Source organism: Crocuta crocuta, unplaced genomic scaffold, assembly GCF_008692635.1.
Source record: "Crocuta crocuta isolate KB4526 unplaced genomic scaffold, BGI_CrCroc_1.0 scaffold243, whole genome shotgun sequence".
NCBI lineage: Eukaryota > Metazoa > Chordata > Mammalia > Carnivora > Hyaenidae > Crocuta > Crocuta crocuta.
This window is the reverse complement of record NW_027529596.1, coordinates 1,746,733-1,765,575: the sequence shown is the minus strand read 5'-3', so window position 1 is coordinate 1,765,575 and position 18,843 is coordinate 1,746,733. Positions and strand designations below refer to the sequence as shown.

The 18,843-nt window shown below is 41.4% G+C and overlaps 1 protein-coding gene across 1 annotated transcript in view; it reads right to left on the bottom strand.

The window, feature by feature from the left end:
- Positions 1 to 2,239: 2,239 nt before the first annotated feature.
- The window catches only part of MPC2 (mitochondrial pyruvate carrier 2), a 29,110-nt gene continuing 12,506 nt past the window's right edge, over positions 2,240 to 18,843 (bottom strand). Inside the window, exons 2-5 of the mRNA XM_077761787.1 lie at positions 17,293 to 17,333; positions 6,420 to 6,504; positions 5,849 to 5,960; positions 2,240 to 2,563 (exon numbers count right to left, since the gene is read on the bottom strand). Of these exons, the coding sequence (XP_077617913.1) occupies positions 2,527 to 2,563; positions 5,849 to 5,960; positions 6,420 to 6,504; positions 17,293 to 17,333 (275 nt within the window). The 3' untranslated portion in view covers positions 2,240 to 2,526. The remainder of the gene's footprint in view (positions 2,564 to 5,848; positions 5,961 to 6,419; positions 6,505 to 17,292; positions 17,334 to 18,843) is intronic.

Genomic DNA, 18,843 nt, shown 5'->3' with positions numbered 1-18,843 from the left:
AATCTGTGAAAGTCTTAGAAATTCCAATAGTTACTACCGCAGGTGTGCAAATAGGGGTTAACAGGGCCCACACTTTTTGCAGGTATACTTTGGTCTAAGAAAGTACTTTTTGGGTCTACCTTCAATGACTTACATCTTCTGAAATTTGCTACATTTAATTTTGTGTTAAAACATTATCTTGATCAAGATTTACAACAATCTTACCAAGTAAATACTCTCCTCACCCCATGTTACTCTTGAATATACTAAGGCCCAGAGACAAAGGTTAATAAGGTCTCACAGTTACTATGTAGCAGAGCTGAGCTGAAACCCAGGCCTGTTAGACTTAATACTGAGAACTCACCTCATGAAGTTTTCAGGACCAGTTGGAAATTCTGACGTAGAATTCAACTCAACTAGACTGATAAGTGATTTGCACCAGTGTGAAAAGTACTTTTATGGAGTTCAGTACCGACATTGGTAGTAAGGACTTCTGACATATAAATTCTCCTAAGGTTTTGAAAATAGTTGTGAAGCTGGCCAGTGGACTATGTGGGGTTTCAAATGTCAGCAAGAGTTCAATTGGGAACTCGGTAGAGTCATTTAATTTTTAAGACTAAATGATGACGGATGAGTTTTGGGGCATAAATAAGAGATGAGCTGATGGTTTATCAACGGAATTTCTGAGAACCAAGAGGAAGATAGCTGTGATTGCATCTATGCTACAATTAATTTGGCTAAGTAGGCCTTAGGAGAATCCATTTAGGAAAGAGCAGGTTTTAATGAAAAGAAAGGAAAGAAACATCAGTTCGGTATATACATTTTAATAAACTTTTTTTGTCTGTGCCGTATTTCATAATAGATGGTTTTCCTGAAGGTTTAACCTTCAGAAACACATACACACGTGTGTTCACATGTGCCAAGCTAATTTAACAGCACAGTTTATACAAAGAAAGAATCAGGGCACCTGGGTGGCTTAGTCAGGTAAGCATCTGACTTCAGCTTAGGTCATGATCTCACAGGTTGGGAGTTTGAGCCCCATGTTGGGCTCGGTGCTGACAGCTTGCTTTGGGTTCTGTGTCTCCCTCTCTCTCTGCTCTCTGAGCAGTCCCCTCTCTCTCTCAAAAATAAACCTTTAAAAAAAAGTAATAATTGGACTCTTCAGGGCCTCTTCTGCCTATGTCCAATCCTTCCTCCTCAAAGGTGGATTACAGGGAAGGGATAAATGATAAAGTGCAAGGCTTTCACTGCTAATTGCCAAGTTTTCATCAGTTACATATTATTTAAAAAGTTGCTGGGGCACCTGGGTGACTCAGTCAGTTGAGCGTCCAACTTTGGCTCAGGTCATGATCTCGTGGTTTGTGGGTTTGAGCCCCATGTCAAGATTTGCGCTGATGGTGATGGTGCGGAGCCTGCTTGGGATTCTGTCTCTCCTTCTTCTGCCCCTCCCCTGCTTGTGTGCACACACGCGCACTCTTTCTCAAAAATAAACAAACGAAAAATAAATAAAAAGTTCTTTTGTCAATGGTTCTTCAAACTTGGAAATAACTTGCTTTGCTGATTCCTCTGACTACAGTTCTACCCAGATGGGCTCTACTAGGGTTTTTAGAAGGAAGCTCAGTACTCCCAACTGGACCTTAAATGAAATAGATTATTATTTCTAGCACAAAGTAATCTATGTCCAGTCTCTCTTCAAAATGGGGACAAAGGTCACAAATGTTTACAGAAAGCTGACTTGGGGCACCTGGGTGGCACAGTTGGTTAAGCGTCCATTTCTTGATCTCGGCTCAGGTCATGACCTCACGGTTCAGGCGTTGGAGCCCTAACGGCACGGAGCCTGCTTGGGATTCTGTCCCTCCTTCTCTCTGCCCCTCCCCCGCGTGTCCATGTGTGCTCGCTCTCTTTCTAAATAAAATAAACTTTAAAAAAAATTAAAAAAAAAAGAAAGCCATCTTATGTCCCAGTCATTCTACTATGCACTTTGATTTGCCCAAAGTCCTAGATCACAGAGCTGGGATTCCAATTGAGGACTCCAGAGCCTTTTCTGCCACATTATATCAATTATATCAAACACTGAGAAATCTTTTGTTACTCTGTAGCTGTAAAAGAATTGCTCGTCATTCCACTACCCATTTCTCAGTCTCCTTAGCTCTATTTCCTTTTACTTCTAGCTACTTCACCATCCTTCCCTGTAGAAGAGATAACTTTTAACCTTTCTACTATCTCTGGTTGAGTAGTACAGAAGAAAGCCAAAGGTATGTAGGAGCAAGTATGATTTATTTTGGGCAAATAGAAAAAAATGTTACTAATATCCATAGATACATTCCTTAAGTCATATATAAAGAAACACCGTTATTAAAAGTTTGCTTTATTTTTCTGTGGAATCGAGTATTAGCCCCCCCTCACCCCCCAGTTTACAGTCTGTTTTTTTTTAATGCCTTCCAAACATTAGCACAGTTAATATCACCTTATCAATAACCAAATAATAAATCAAATTAGTCCCAGTGGTTATGTCCACATCTAGATTGTTCGGGTGGTCAGGAACTTTTATTTGTTTGCCTTAGCTTTTAGTTCTTGGTTATATCTATAAAGGAAACAGAAAGAAAATAATTACGCATCACAATAGAGAACTAATATAAGAACGGAAAGGGGAGTACATTCCTTGTCTTCTTTCTCACTAGTCAAAAGGCTGTATCGTTTTAGCCACAATCTTCTCGGGGGCTTGTGGGTAAAACAGGCAGAAGGGAAAGTGACCTAAGGCTCTGGCTTCCAACTCCCAAAAAGTTTCAACAACTTAACTGATAAACAGTTTCCTATACAAAAGTATTATTTTGGTGAGTATTTTCATTCTTGAATTATAAAAGTGTAACAGACATGTGAACATATAAATAAAATTTAGCAAAATGTGGTCAACTAGAATTTATTGTATAATCACAGAACATCTTTCCTGAGAATAAAATAAACTGGGGATGAGATCCTGTCTAAGCACTAAAAATAAAATGTACTTCTTAAAAAATAAAATATGCTTAAAAAAATAAAATAAAATAAAATTATTTTATTGTAAACATTTAAAAATAAAATAAAATAAAATAAAATATGCTTGTGTGATGCAGGCTGACTACTGAGTTATTAGCAGGTTGTAAACACTGGGTTAGCAGAAGAGTAAACCTAAGGCCTATTTCTTCAATTCTCATTAATGTGAAGAAGAATTAACCACAAAGTCAAGAGTCTTCCCCTTCCACAGCACCCGGAGCTTCATTTACTCTTCTCCCCACATTATAAGGCACAGAACAGAAGCACAGGGAGTAACTCGTTCCATGAAGTTTCCCAGAGCCCCCAGATTTCTCAAAAGGTTCAGATACTCAACGGTGTTTGTCTAAGTGCTCCAGAGTCCAACGCTTATATTTTGAACGAAATCTCCCAATCTACTGTTGCGATGGAAAACTGTGCCAAAAATCCTGTCAAACTGTATCTGGGCTTCTGCTTTAGAAATAATAATTCTGAATGCTGCCCTTGGGGTTTTCTTAGCTCTACTGTTATGAGTATTATAAGGTTAAAATGAAATGGTGGAGGAGAAAAATACTCATGAATAAAGTCACTGTACAAATCGAAGTTTATATGGATATAAGTAAGCTCTAAAACTGCTTGTCCTGAATACTGTGGAATGAGAGAGTGTGTGACTCATCCATCCATTCCGTGCTAGAGGGTGAAGACAGGACTGACTTGTAAAGCAGGGAGAGAAGAGGAAAAAATGAACTCGGCAGGACAGAAGGCCTTCTGAGAGGAAGGTAAATTATAACGAATATTTTCTATTTCTTTATTGAGATCATTTAATTGTTTTTAGCCAAACAGCGCTGTCTTGCAATTGAGGAAGGTTCTGTGGTTCAAACAAGGCCAGAGTCTCCCTCTTCAAACGCGATGCAGCGCGTGAGCCAGTCACTGACAATGTTAACAGCTGCGTGCCCGCAGCCTTCGGAGAGAACGGGTTCAGTTCCGGATCACCCCAGTAAAAGTATCACGGGAAAGCCAACCAGGTGAACACTTTAGCTTCCCAGGGCGGAAAAAAGTTATGTTTACACTGTGCTGGATTCTACTCAATGTGCACTAGCAGTGTATCTAGGAAAAAAGTACACAGCTTAATTTAAAAAATATTGCTAAGAAGTGCTAACCATCATCTATGCTTTCAGCGAGTCGTAATCTCTTTGCTGGTGGAGGGTCTTGCATCAACGCTGGTGGCCGCGCGACGTGGTGGCTGCGGAGGGATGCGGTTGGCTGTGTTTTCTTAAAACAGGACAAGGAAGCTGCCACATCAATGGACTCTTTCACAAATGAATCCTCTGTTGCATATGATGCCACCTGATAGCATCCGATGGCGCCAACAGTAGGGCTTTTCTCAAAACTGAAGTCAATGCCCTCAGACCCTGCCACCGCTTTACCAACCAAGCTTACGTCCTATTCTAAATACTTTGTGGTCCTTCCAACAACATCCACAGCACCTTCACCAGCAGCTTCCATCTCGAGAAACACTTTCTCTGCTCGTCCACGGGACGCAACTCCTCCTCCGTTCAATCCTGAGATTGCGGCCATTCAGTCCCATTTTGGGCTCTTCATCTCGTTCTAGTTCTCTGGCTATTTCCACATCTGCAGTCACTTTGGCCACTGAAGTCTCCAGCCCCTCCACGTCATCCAATGAGGGTTGAAACTGACTTCTTCCCATCTCTTATTCATGTTGATATTTTGACCTCTTCCCATGAATCATGACTACTCACGTTCGATCCTCTACCCAGGCCACTAAAACGTTCTCCATGTCGGCGATGAGGCTGTTACGCTTTCTTATCAATTGTGCGTTCACTGAAGTAGCACTTTGATTTCCTTCAAGAACTTTTCTTTTGCCTTCACAACGTAGCTGAATGTTTGGTAAAAGAGGCCTACCTTTCGGTCTGTCTCATCAGCTTTCAGTGTGCCTTCCTCATTAAGCTTAATTACTCCTAGCTTGGCGTAAAGTGAGAGACGTGCAACTCTTTCACTTGAACACTCAGAGAGAAACTGGAGGCTTGATAATTGGCCTATTTGTAATATTGTTGCGTCTCAGGGAACAGGGTGATCTGAGGAGAGGGACGGAGATGGGGGAATGGCCCAGTCGACGCTGTCAGAACACACCATGGCGTTTATGGGGTCAGCTCACTGCCTCACGTGGGCGTGCTCTGTGGTGCCCCCCAAACAATGATGGTAGTAACATCAAAGGTCCCTGGTCACAGACCACCATCACATATTAAAATAATGACACTTTTTGAACTATTGTGAGAATTACCAAAACGTGACACACAGACATGTAGTGAGCAAACGCTGTTGGAAAAATGGTGTCGACAGACGAGCTCGACGCAGGGCTGCCACAGACCTTCCCTATGTAAAAAGCGCCACATCTCTGAAGCACAATGAAGCAAAGTGAAACAAAATATGGGATGCCTAACAACAGTGTAAAAAATACTCACGGAACACTTTCTGATAAGACCCATACCTCACTCTAAACATCATTTCCAACCACTACCCAGCCATGCACACTTAGTGCCACTGCATTATCTATAATTGAAACTGAGTGACAAAAGAAAATTACTTTGTATTTCATAAATCATGTATGTTGCCTTAAAACAGATTCTATGAACCGGCTATATACCTAGATAATACACAGTCAGATTTAAAACTTAGGTAACAAACATACTGCTTAACACTTTTAACATAAACCCCCAGATTTTTCTAGAAATTTCTGCTTCAGGCATATTCCATCTTAGCAACATACATGAATCTTAAAAAAAAAAAAAAAAAGGCACCGGTGAGGCCGGTTTCTCGGTCTCACCTCTGGGAGGCTTACCTCCAAATACGAAAGAGCTGAGAGGCTCCTGCTGCCCCCACAAAGAAATTAACAGCAAACAGACTCCAGTTTTTTGGAATAATTACAAGTGAGTATCTTGACCAAATAAACCCTGTTGAAACAAAAGATTTATTTGTTTTAAAAGCACATGTACTGCTGTAATATCTTTTGAACATTCAATATTAGAGTAAAATAATTATAAGACCATTACAACATAAAGTAGGATAAAGGAAAAGCTATACTTTGAGTCTTTAATAAAGTCTCTAATTCAGTGTTACACAAAATATTCAGTTCCTACATAAATAGGGAATCTTTATAGGGCAAATGAATATTAACTAACTTTTCACCTGCTTATAATATGTTCATGGTAAAAAAAAACAAAAACACCCCAAAACTCATGCAGTTATTCACAGTAACTCTCTTATCTAATAAGTTCCCAAGAGAACACTGTTAAGTCCTTTGTGTGTGAGTGCATGTGTGTTTCAAACATTAAACTGTTAAATAAACTGATGTAAAACAAAACAATATGGAATGCCCTAAATGGCACACATAAGATATTCACTTAATTTACCCGTAGCCATGAGGACAGCAGACTGAGCGGTGCTGAGCTTCTCTGCGGGTCTGGCCATGTCCGCCAGCCCAGCGCACACCAACCCCTGGGAATAACATTAACACACAGCAAGAAAAAGCGCATCATGAGTGTGCAGTAATGATTCTTAATTTTAAATCAAACATAAAATTTTGGAGATTTCCACATGAAAGTAGCGATCATTTTTAGTATCCACGCATTAAGAACATGTATATATATCATCACAAAAAAACTACAATGAATTCAGAAATGCTTTTTGAATTTGTGTCTTCTTAACCACACAAGGGGCCTCATATACTTGACAATTACTAGTGCGTGTGTATGTATTCTTTTTAAATTTCATTTAAAAAATAAATATTTTTGAGAGAGTTTAAGAGAGAGAGGGGGGTGAGAGACAGACAGAGCATGAGCAGGGGAGGGGAAAAGAGAGGGAGACTCAGAGTCTGAAGCAGCTCCAGTCTCTGAGCTGTCAGCATCGAGCCCGATGCAGGGCTTGAACTCACGAACTGTGAGACCATGACCTGAGCAGAAATCTTAACTGACTGAGATGCCCAGGTGTCCCTGCGTGTGTGCATTCTAACAAATGATACTTTTTTCACATATGAAATTACATATACTTTTTTCTTTGAGAGCAAGTGCATGCATGAGCAGGGGAGGGCAAAGAGAGAGGGAGAGAGAGAATCCCAAGCAGCCTCCGCACTCAGCACTCAGAGCCTGACACGGGGCTCTATCTCATGACTTGAACTGAAATCAAGAATTGGGTGGGATATCCCAAAGTTATATATTCCTTTTTAAAAAATGTTTATTCATTTTTGAGAGAGAGAGAAAAAATGAGCATGGGGGCGCAGAGACCGAGAGAAGAGACAGAGAATCTGAAGCAGGCTCTGTGCTGACAGCAGCCAGCCAGATGAGGGGCTTGAACTCATGAACCATGAGATCATGACCTGAGCTGAGGTCAGATGTTCAACTCACTGAGCCACCCAGGCACCTGCAAAATTATATATTCTTTTTAAAAATGTTTTTATTTATTTTTGAGACAGAGAGAGACAGAGCATGAAAGGGGGAGGGTCAGAGAGAGGGAGACACAGAATCTGAAACAGGCTCCAGGCTCTGAGCTGGCAGCACAGAGCCCGATGCGGGGCTCGAACCCACACACCATGAGATCATGACCTGAGCTAAAGTCAGAGACAACCGACTGAGTCACCCAGGCGCCCCTATATATTCTTTATACATGTTGGAAACCACTGATGTGGTGGATGCCTAAAAGCTAGTTAGGCATTAATCTAATTTGTATAGATTCCTCCTTTCATGTTTTTGTCAATGTTAATTCTTTTTTAAAAGTGGAAATGTCAGAAAAGCTCTGTTATAATTTTAGCTTCTTGGCTGGATAATTTTTCTTTAATGTCAGAGCATACATGGTGATTTCTTCTCTGCTGTGCATTTAACACTGTTATGTAATCACCCTACAAACATTCCTAGCATCAGCATCACTCAGAAAGTTCAGTGCTGAGTCTTCACTGGGCACTGGTTATGTGGCTCTATTGCAGAGATAAGAACATGTAGTAAAATGTTTTTTACTGATGGAAAATTCAAACCTACACAAAAGACTAGCACAAAGAACACCTACATACATACCACCCAAGTTAAACTTTTGTCACATTTGCTTCACCTCCTTTCTTCCCTTTCTTTTACCCTTTAAGTATTTTATTTATTTTTTAATTTTTAAAAAATGTTTATTTTGGGGGCACCTGGGTGGCTCAGTCAGTGAATCGTCCGACTTTGGCTCAGGTCATGATCTCACAGTTCATGGGTTTGAGCCCCACATCGGGCTCTGTGCTGACGGCTCGGAGCCTGGAACCTGCTTCAGATTCTGTGTCTCCCTCTCTCTCTGCCCCTCCCGCCTCAAGCTCTGTCTCTGTCTCAAAAGTAAACAAACATTAAAAAAAAAAAAAACTTTAGACAGAGCATGAGCAGGGCAGGACAGAGAGAGAGAGGGAGACACAGAATCTGAAGCAGGATCCAGGCTCTAAGCCGTCAGCACAGAGCTGGACAAAGGGCTCAAACTCACAAACCACGAGATCATGACCTGAGCTGAAGTTGGACACTTAAGTGACTGAGGCACCCAGGCACCCCTATCCTTTAAGTATTTTAAATCAAATCCTAGATGTCATTAAAGAATATGTTTTTAAGAAATTCTTTTTAGCTTTTATGTGGGAAATACAAATCAGGAAAGGACTTTGCTTCTAAGTAGAACACAGACATACTTGTGAATTTATACACCAATTTAAGTCAAGTACAAAGGGTTCTGAATTAATAAAGTCAGTAGTTCAAAAAAGCAACGATTCTGACTTAAAAGGGGGCAAATAGTTAAGTAGGAGCATAACCAGGTAAATCATGGCTAACCCAATTTTGCCTCCTGTTAACTTTCACCCACAGTCCTGTGAGGTTTCTCCCAAATGCTTCCTAACCACCCTTCCTACATTCTTCTTCTAGGTCCCCACGTGCATTTTCTCCATTTCATATTTGAAAATATGGGTGGAATACTGCCTTTGCAATGCGGAAGACAGGCTGATCTCTGCTTTTAATCTACTGGCTCCACCACGTATTACACTGAGGCTTGCTGGATATATCTATGAACACCATAGGCTACATTCTAGCATTTTCTTTTGGAGAAGAAGTCAGTGGTCATGATTTACACTCACAGTACACACTTTATTTTTCTGGGACATCTTAGTAATTATTCTCTCCCACAAAGGTCTCGAGCTCTCTTTCTACTTCTACATCGTTCTAAGCTTATGTAAATTAGCTTACAACATCTCACTGTGGGGAGACTGGGTGGCTAAGTTGGTTGAGCTTTAGGACTCTTGATTTCGGTTGACGTCATGATCTCTCATGGACTTGATCTCGTGGTTGTTGGGATTGGGCCCTGCGTTGGGCCCTGGCAGCCCGGAGCCAGCTTGGGATTCTCTCTCTCCCCTCTCCCTGCCCCTCCCTTGCACTCATTCTCTCTCTCTCTCTCTCTCTCTCAATAAATAAACATTTAAAGAAAGAAATAAAAGAGAAAACCTCACCGTGAAGCTAACCTCCATCAACTTACTAGCTGTGTGACTTTGGTCAGATTATATAACACTTTGGTCTTAAATTCCTCATGCATTAAATGAAAAGACTAGTAGCTACCCTTGCAAAAGTGATGAATGATTAAATGAGATAATATGCACAGTGCCTGGTAAATATTAACAAGAACAGTTGGTAGCTTTTGTCTGTGGAGCAAAAGAGAATAAGGAATATTAGTTTTCTGTCCTTTCCTGCATTGTTAGCCTTAGGCTAGGAGGTAGAAGGTCCATGCTCCTTTTCATCTTTACTATGACCTTATTCCAATAATAGAACTAGATAGAGTCTATTCAGAGAGTGCTTAGAATAAACAGTAAGATTATGCAAAATACTCTCTAACATACCAAGAAAACACCAGCTTAGATCTACAGACTATTTTACAGGCGGTCATGTAAGTGTTTCAGCGCACAGGCTCCGGAGCCCAGCGGACCTGGATGTCAAATCCTGACTGTGCCATTTCCCATGACTGTATATTCCGTCATCTGCTCTTGGAACCTCAGGAGGCTTACCCGGAAGATGGTAATAGTACTACTTACTTCTCAGATTTTTTTTTTTTTCTGGTGAAGATCAAATATGAGACAACATATCAAATAATTTAAAAAAAAATTTTTTTTAATGCTTTATTTATTTCTAGGAGAGAGAGAGAGAGAGAGAGCGTGAGCAGGGGAGGGTCAGAGAGAGAGGGAGTCACAGACTGAAACAGGCTCCAGACTCTGAGCTGGCAGTCAGCACAGAGCCCGATGTGGGTTCGAACCCACGAACCGCGAGATCATGACCTAAGTGAAAGTCGGATGCTTAACCGACTAAGCCACCCAGGCGCCCCAACATATCAAATAATCTAATACAGTTTGGCATCTAGTGTACTCAAGTCAACTCCCTGTTTCCATCAGTTAAAAAATGGTTTTCAAATTGTCTGAAGCCCAGAACTGTGGTTCTTTTTGGCATCTGATTGTGTCCACGGGGTGGGGCAGATATTCCTCAGGCGGTATAAAAACCTTTTTTCTTTCTCTCCTTCAATATTTTCTCATTTATTTAAAAAAATTCTTATGACACTTTTAGAAGGAGTGTTAAAAAAAAAAATGAGATGCCACTATAGAATATTCCAATTTCCAAATGCTTAGAGATAGCAAAGCCCTCAAGATTTTAAACCATTAATTAATAGTTAAGTAAGCTAGAACATAAATAGTTCCAGCTGGAAAAGCAAATGAATAGGTATTAAAACTCTGCTTCGATAATAGGGGCACATGGACCCCAATGTTCATAGCAGCACTCTCAACAATAGCCAAAACATGGAAAGAGCCTAAGTGTCTATCAAGGGACGAATGGATCAAGAAGATGTGGTTCATCTATACAAGGAATACTACATGGCAATGAGAAAGAATGAAATCTGGCCATGTGTAGCAACATGGATGGACCTTGAGGGTGTTATGCTGAGCAAAATAAGTCAGGCAGAGAAGGACAAATACCATATGTTTGCAGGTATAGGAGGATTAGGAGGAACTTAACTGAGGACCGTGGGGGAGAAGAAGGGGGGATATAGTGGGGGAAGGGGAAGGAGGCAAACCATGAGAGACTCTTGAATGCTGACAAAAACTGAGGACTGATGGGTGTGTGTGTGGGGGGGAGATGGTCATGGAGGAGGGCACTTGTGGGGATGAGCACTGGGTGTTATATGGAAACCAACTTGACAATAAACTATTTGTAAAAAAAAAAAAATCTGCCATCGATAATCTTTTTAAAAAAATTTGTTTAATGTTTTCTTTATTTGAGAGAGAGAGAGAGAGAGAGACAGTGTAAGCAGGGGTGGGGCAGAGAGAGGAAGACACAGAATCTGAAGCAGCTCCAGGCTCTGAGCTGTCAGCACAGAGCCCGATCCGGGGCTCAAACCCATGAACCACCAGACCATGACCTGAGCCAAAGTCGGACGCTCAACCGACTGAGCCACCCAGGTGCCCCAGCATTGTTTTTTAGGATTATCCATTTTGATCTCAAAGACCAATTATTTGGTTTCAACAAAGGTAGTTAAGAAGGAGTTCACTCCAGTTAAAGTCTGAACAAGCACAGTGTGAAACTCTTAACGCAGAACGTGTGTGCCCTGCAGTAGTAGCCGCTGTGTGTGGTGGAAAGAACACGAAAGATGAGTTACTTTCATCTGCTGCTATGCTGTCATCAGAAGACTATGTAGGATTTCAACATGAACTTAAAATAGACGTTTTTAAAGGAGACAGACAGCCAACTAGCTACATAGCATAGATCATACTGTTCATGTTTCAAAAGAAACACCAAAGCTATTGATAAAACCCATAAACTTCTAAGTTGTGACAAACCTGGAGTCAAAGAGAACACCCAACTTTATGATAAATAGAGAAAATCATTCTTACTCTTTTAATAATGGTGCTAGAAAGAATAGTTAAACAATCAATTACATTTTATAGACATAGTTACTGTATAATTTTCAGCACTGATGTGGAAAGAAGAGAAAGAAAATAATAATATGGTTTCCATTAGTTTTTTAGTATCATACTAGTTTTGAATGTTTTTTTTGCTTTGATTTGCTTTTTAATAAATTAACAGACAACACATTTTAACATTAAAAAATAAAAAGACATTCACATATCATACTAACAGGGTTTCCTTCAAATGGACCATTAGTGTTGGTCACCAAAAATTTCAAGTGTTTTTCTCTTCTTTTAACCTGTTCTACTGACATTGTAACCTGTCTCACCCTCAACTGTTCTATTTCTGTTCTGCAAGCATCACCATTTACATTAATCATTTGTACACCTCATAAAACTTACATTATGGGCAAGTGAAGTGGGGCCTGTCCTTGCTTTGCTGGTATTCTGCTTTATTGTGTATTTTGTCCATTATCTCACAGCAACTAGATTGCTATAGTCTCTATTACCATTCAGATCTGAAATTCCATTCTAGCCATGAGAATTAATACATAAACATATTTATTCAAACGAAACACAAAATTATGTGTGAAGTTGAATAATAAAAGCAAATCTTATCCTTCATGGCTACTGTAGAATAATTTCAATCATGTCCTTATGATTCTGAATCCCATCATATTAAGGAAGTAATTCATGTGAATGAATGTTTACAAATATTAGTAAGACAGCTTACAAGACAAACTGTGTGGTAAAAGTCTACATTAAAATTCAGTCTGGGGGCGACTGGGGGCTTAGTCGGTTAAGCATTGGACGGCAGCTCATGTCATAATCTCGCTGTTTGTGACTTTGAGCCCCATGTCGGGCTCTGTGCTGACAGCTCAGAGCCTGGAACCTGCTTCAGATTCTACGTCTCCCTCTCTCTCTGCTCCTCCCCTGCTCACTCTGTCTCTCTGGACCCTAGAATTCTTGTCCTGAGCCTCTTGTGAGGAGTCTGCCCTATTTTTAAAAAAAGTTTATTTATTTATTTTTAAGTGACAGAGAGAGAATGGCAGAGAGAGAGGGAGACACAGAATCCCAAGCAGGCTCTGCACTGTCAGTACACAGGCCAGTGTGGGGTTCGAACTCATGAACTGTGAGATCAAGACCTGAGCCTAAATCAAGAATCGGGTGCCTGACTGGCCCCCTGGGGCCCCGCGTCTGCCCTGCTCACAGAGTTCCACCGAACAGGAAGGGGGACGCGAATGAACAAGTTTCACCTGCTTGATGAGGAAGTGGGGTTTGCGCTCAGGCGGAGATGGATGACAGCTGTCCTGGGGACAAACCAGGCTTGTAACGGAGGCTGGAATTTAGTCACAGCTACACTGAGGCGCCTCATTCAGTTACAGGGCGACGAAAAGCATAGATCAAATGTCTGTCTAACTACGTCACACGAAAAGGAGAAAAAATGATCTTTCTGTGGGAAAAACATTAGTGAATACACAGAATTCTTGCCTTTAGTAAGTTGAGAGTGAGTGAAAACGACATAGTAATTACTCATCAAGTCAGGAAAACAAACCAGAACGAAGGGCAGGGAAGCACCTGAAGCCAAGGCGCCCTTATCTACAACGTCAGCGACTGGCACTTATTCTGAAAAAGGCTCACAGGCCGGGGGGAGAGAACGCAGCATTACCTTCCCTGCGTCTCTGGGCGCCCCGGCAGTCCGGAGCGCACCTATCTGTCCTTCGCGCTCTGCCTTCGGGCCCTGTGAATAGCAGCTGCCTCTTCTGGTAACATCTCTCCCTTAGTGGCTGTGGAAGGTGTAAACGAGGAAAACCAACACGCTGCGTGTGTGTAAGAAACAATGGACGACGGACGGCTGAGCTGCCACAGTATCGTCAGGCCATAAAGCTAGTTTTTAGTGTTTATTTTACTTTTTAAAATTTTTAAAAATGTTTTTATTCATTTCTGAGAGAGAGAGACAGACAGCGTGAGCAGGGGAGGGTCAGAGAGAGAGAGGGAGATACCGAATCTGAAGCAGTTCCAGGCTCTGAGCTGAGCTGTCAGTACAGAGCCCGATGCGGGGCTCGAACCTACAAACGGTGAGATCGTGACCTGAGCCGAAGTTGGACATTTAAACTGACTGAGCCACCCAGGTGCCCCTAGTTTTTACTGTTTAGAGCCGAAGCATTAAAGAGGACATATTAAAATGAAAAAAAAAAAACCAAACCCTAATGTTTATTTCTTTGAGAGAGAGAAAGAGCGAGAGAATGAGTGGGGGAGGGGCAGAGAGAGAGGAAGATGGAATCTGAAGCAGCTCCAGGCTACAAGCTGTCAGCACAGAGCAGGATACAGGGCTCGAACTCATGGACTGTGAGATCATGACCTGAACCAAAGTCAGACGCTCAACTGACTGAGCCACTGAGGGGCCCCTAAAACTTTTTTTTTTTAACTGATGGGAAGTTTTTGCAATATATTGTTAAAAAGAAAACCAAAGGCCCAAAATGGCATCTCTTAGGCCCAGTCACCAATATCTAATGTGATTGCACTTTCAACCTCCCCCAGAAACGCTGTCTTAACCAGTTAGGAACTTCCTGGTCACCACCACGAGGTACTGTCACAGAGGTCTTTCTCCAAAGAAAGATGAGATAACATAATTCACCAAGACTCTTTTGTCCTCAGGTGAAGGTGACTTCTCCTGGAAATCTTTTTCTTCCTGTTTATGACTTCTTTGTCCTGCCTTTAAAAACTTCCTTTTCTGTAGCCCTTGGGGGTCTCCCTCTACTTGCTCAGTGGGACACCGCCTCATCCATGAATCGTTCAATAAAGCCAGTAAGATCTTCAAGTTTACTTGGTTGAGTTTTGTTTTTCAACAATACAAATAATTAAAAAAAGAACTGCTCTGTAGTTCTTTATAAAATGAAGCTCCGAAACACTAATCTACTCTAGTCATTTTACAGATAAGGGGACAAACTGGCAGATTTCACTTACCTAAGAGCATAAAATTAAGTGACAGCCAATTCAAACATTCTCAACTACTTAGATTTACAGCTGAGTTTCTGAAATTGCTCCAACAATTTAAAACAGTACATTTAAGGGGCGCCTGGGTGGCTCAGTCGGTTAGGCGTCCAACTTCGGCTCAGGTCATGATCTCACGGTCCGTGGGTTCGAGCCCTGCGTCGGGCTCTGTGCTGACAGCTCGGAGCCTGGAGCCTGTTTCAGTCTGTGACTCCCTCTCTCTCTGACCCTCCCCTGCTCATGTTATTTCTCTCTCTTCGAAATAAACAAAGCATTGAAAAAAAATTAAAACAGTACATTTAAGAAAAGTAAAATAGCCTACAACTCAACAAAAAACAACATGATTAAAAACGGGGCAGAGGGCTTAAATAGACATTTCTCCAAAGATATACAAATAGTCAATAAACACATGAAAAGATTCTCAGCGTAACTCATCACACTAGAAAACGCGAATCAAAACCCCAAGGAGAGACCACTTCACACCCATTAAGATATTAGAACACCACAGCAACAACAAAAGTAACAAGTGTTGGCAGGCAACATGGAAAACCGCAATCCTTGTGGACTGCTGGTGGGAACGTAAAATAGCGCAGCTGCTGTGGAATACAGTGTGGCAGTGGCTCAACATAATATCGACCCAACAGTTCCACTTCCGGGTACACGCCCCAAACAAAGAACTGAGCGCAGGGACTGGACTGGATACCGTAAGCCATGCTTCCCCACAGCCAGCAGGTGAAAGCAACTCAACAAATGAATGGATATGCAAAATACGGTGTCTATCACGGAATACTACTCAGACTCAAAGAAAGGAAATGAAAATCTGACACATTACACCACAGATAAACTTAGAGGGCACTGTGCTAAGTAAAGAGGCGCGAGAAGACAAACACTGTCTGCTCCCACTTACCTGGGTGCCTAGAGAAGTGACATGCGCTGGGACAGAAAGTAGAACGATGGGGGCCAGGGGCACAGGGCAATGAGTTGTTGTTTAATGGGCACAGAGCTTTAGTTTTGCAGGATAAAATGAGTTCTGGAGACTGGCTGCATGTGAATGTACTTAACTCTAAGAGAAGGGTTAAGATGGTAAATTTCAGGTGTAGTTTACCACAATTAAAAAAATAAAAAGCCTACAGAACAGTACTTTTCACAGTTTAGAAGGCAAGTAGAGAGAGGGCTCGTTAAAACAAAATGACTCGGCTCCATCACCAGAGTTTCAGAGTTGACAAATCTGTGATGGAGCCCCAAAATCTGCATTTCTTTAAAAAATATTTTTTTAATGTTTATTTTTGAGAGAGAGAGAGAGAGGGAGAACACGCATGGGAGGGGCAGAGAGAAGGGAGACACAGAATGGGAAGCAGGCTCCAGGCTCTGAGCTGTCCGCACAGAGTCTGCCCCACAAAGAGGGGGTGAGGGGGATTCACGACCTGAGCTGAAGTCTGGTGCTTAACCGACTGAGGCACCCAGGTGCCCCTAAAATCTGCATTTCTAACAAGTTCCCAGGCAGTGCCGATGCTACAGGTCTAGAGAGGAGACTTTGAGAAGCGCTGCTAACAGCCCAAACTGGGCCTTTCAACACAAAATCAGTGATTTGCTTTATTATTTCCATAATTGTCTCTTTTCATTTTCAGCTAAAGGAGAACTTCAGGAATGAAAACTCTGGCATAAGGTAAAAAGCACTGGTCTTAGGAGTCAGAAGTTCTAGATTGTACCATGTATCAAATATACACCCTGTGATATTTTTTTCTACTTTTTGAGACTCTCCTTGCCTGTATTTTGGTGTTGGTATCATCAGTTCATATACTAAATTAATAATAAAAATTAATTTGGGGGGTTCTAACAGGTTCAATGGTTCACTTAGTCATAAAATCTTAGAATGAAGTTTCAAGTTCCTAGGCCCACAATTACAAGCTTTTTGATAACAAATATGTTCCTAGAGGGCCTCTTATCTAAGGAGTTCAGAACTCAAGTAGGTAGGATGCTTTAAGCACTAAAAATGACACATCTGAGATTATTTGCATGAAATCATCTCCAGACAGACCATGAACATTAAGTTTTTTTAACGTTTATTTATTTTTGAGAGAGAGAGAGAGAGAGAGTGCGAGCAGGGGAGGAGCAGAAGACACAGAATCCAAAGCAGGCTCCAGGCTCTGAGCTGTCAGCCCCAATGTGGGGCTCGAACCCACAAACTTCAAGATCATGACCTGAGCAGAAGTCAGAGGCTTAACTGACTGGGCCCCCCATCCACCCCCAGACTATGAACATTTAAAAAGTACATTCTTCATAAAAGTTACTTTTATAAGTTCCTTTTAAAGAATATATTTTTTTCAGCAGCTTCTACAAAATTCAAGACTTACCCATTTCATAATTGGAGCCCAGAAAAAAACTGTTTTGGGACCTGGAAAAAAGAAAAAGAAAAATTTAGAAATAACCCAACTATCTGATACATGTCTTTTACATTTTTTTAATGTTTATTACTATTTCTGAGAGAGAGTGAGAGAGCGCCCACGTTCATGAGCAGGGGAGGGAAAGAGGACCTGAGGCAGGTTCCACGCTGACAGCAGTGTGTCAGGGGCTCGGACTCATGAACTGTTTGGGGCCTGAATTCAGGAGCTGTGAGATCATGACCTGATCCCAAGTCAGCTGCTCAAATGACTGAGCCACTCAGGTGTCCCTAGTCCTTAATAATTTTTTATTCCTCTCAAATGAATTCATTGTTCTTACAGTAAAATTCATTAATTCAATGTGATTTTAATACAAAGAGATATATACATCATAGGGTACTTTACATATACAACTAGTTAGTTGTAAATCTATTTACCTACCAAAATGATGACCTTGAAGCTAGTGGCTAAATAGAAATCACACTTGTACCCCTACCACCTAACAGCTGTTGAATTGAGTTAGCCGGCACAGCTGGAAGCAGTTTATATTCACCAGTGTTTAGACTTTAACTTTGATATATATGTGTATACCTAATACACACACATAGATGCAAAGAACTGAAAAATTCTTTAAAATCAGAAGTTGTTTTTATCATTCTGACACTTATATGTTGATAAGCCCGGCTTATACTTTAAAGAGTTTTTAAGTAAGTTTGCTGATTTTCTCGGCTATTTAAACCTAGTCCTAAAGTCCTTCTACAATCTAAGTCTCACTTTCTGAATCTTCAAAGGACCTGGATACTATCTTTAGACTAATAATTCTTCAAATTCTAGAAGATCACGGCACAGAGTCCGTTGTTCCTTGTGGGCCAAAATGATTATAAAGCTAAACTTCATTTTCTCACCTTCATGTGACAGCTATTCATTGTCGTGTTTTCCTATGTACTTCCAGGTTTTCCATATTTTTTTAAGTTAATTTATTTATTTTGGGATAGATAGAGAGCATGTGCGAGCAGGGGAGGGGCAGAGAGAGAGGGAGGGAAAGAGAGAAACCCAAGCAGGCTCTGTGCTGTCAGTGCAGAGCCTGACACAGGGTTCAGTCCCACAAACCATGAGATCATGACCTGAGCTGAAATCATGAATGGTGGCTGGGCTCTGTGCTGACAGCTGGGGGCCTGGAGCCTGCTTCACATTCTGTGTCTCCCTCTCTCTGCCCCGTCCCAGTTCACACTCTGTCTTCCAAAAATAAATAGGGACGCCAGGGTGGCTCAGTCAGTTAAGCCTCCGACTTCAGCTCAGGTCTTGATCTCACAGTTCGTGGGTTCAAGCCCCGTGTCAGGCTCTGTGCTGACAGCTCGGAGCCTGGAGCCTCCTTTGGATTCTGTGCCTCCCTCTCTCTACTGCTCTGTCTCTTTCTCTCAAAAATAAGTAAACATTAAAAAAATTAAAAAAAACACAAACACTAAAAAAAAAAAAGAGTTGGTTGCTTAATTTACTGGGCCACCCAGGCACGCCTCAAGTTTT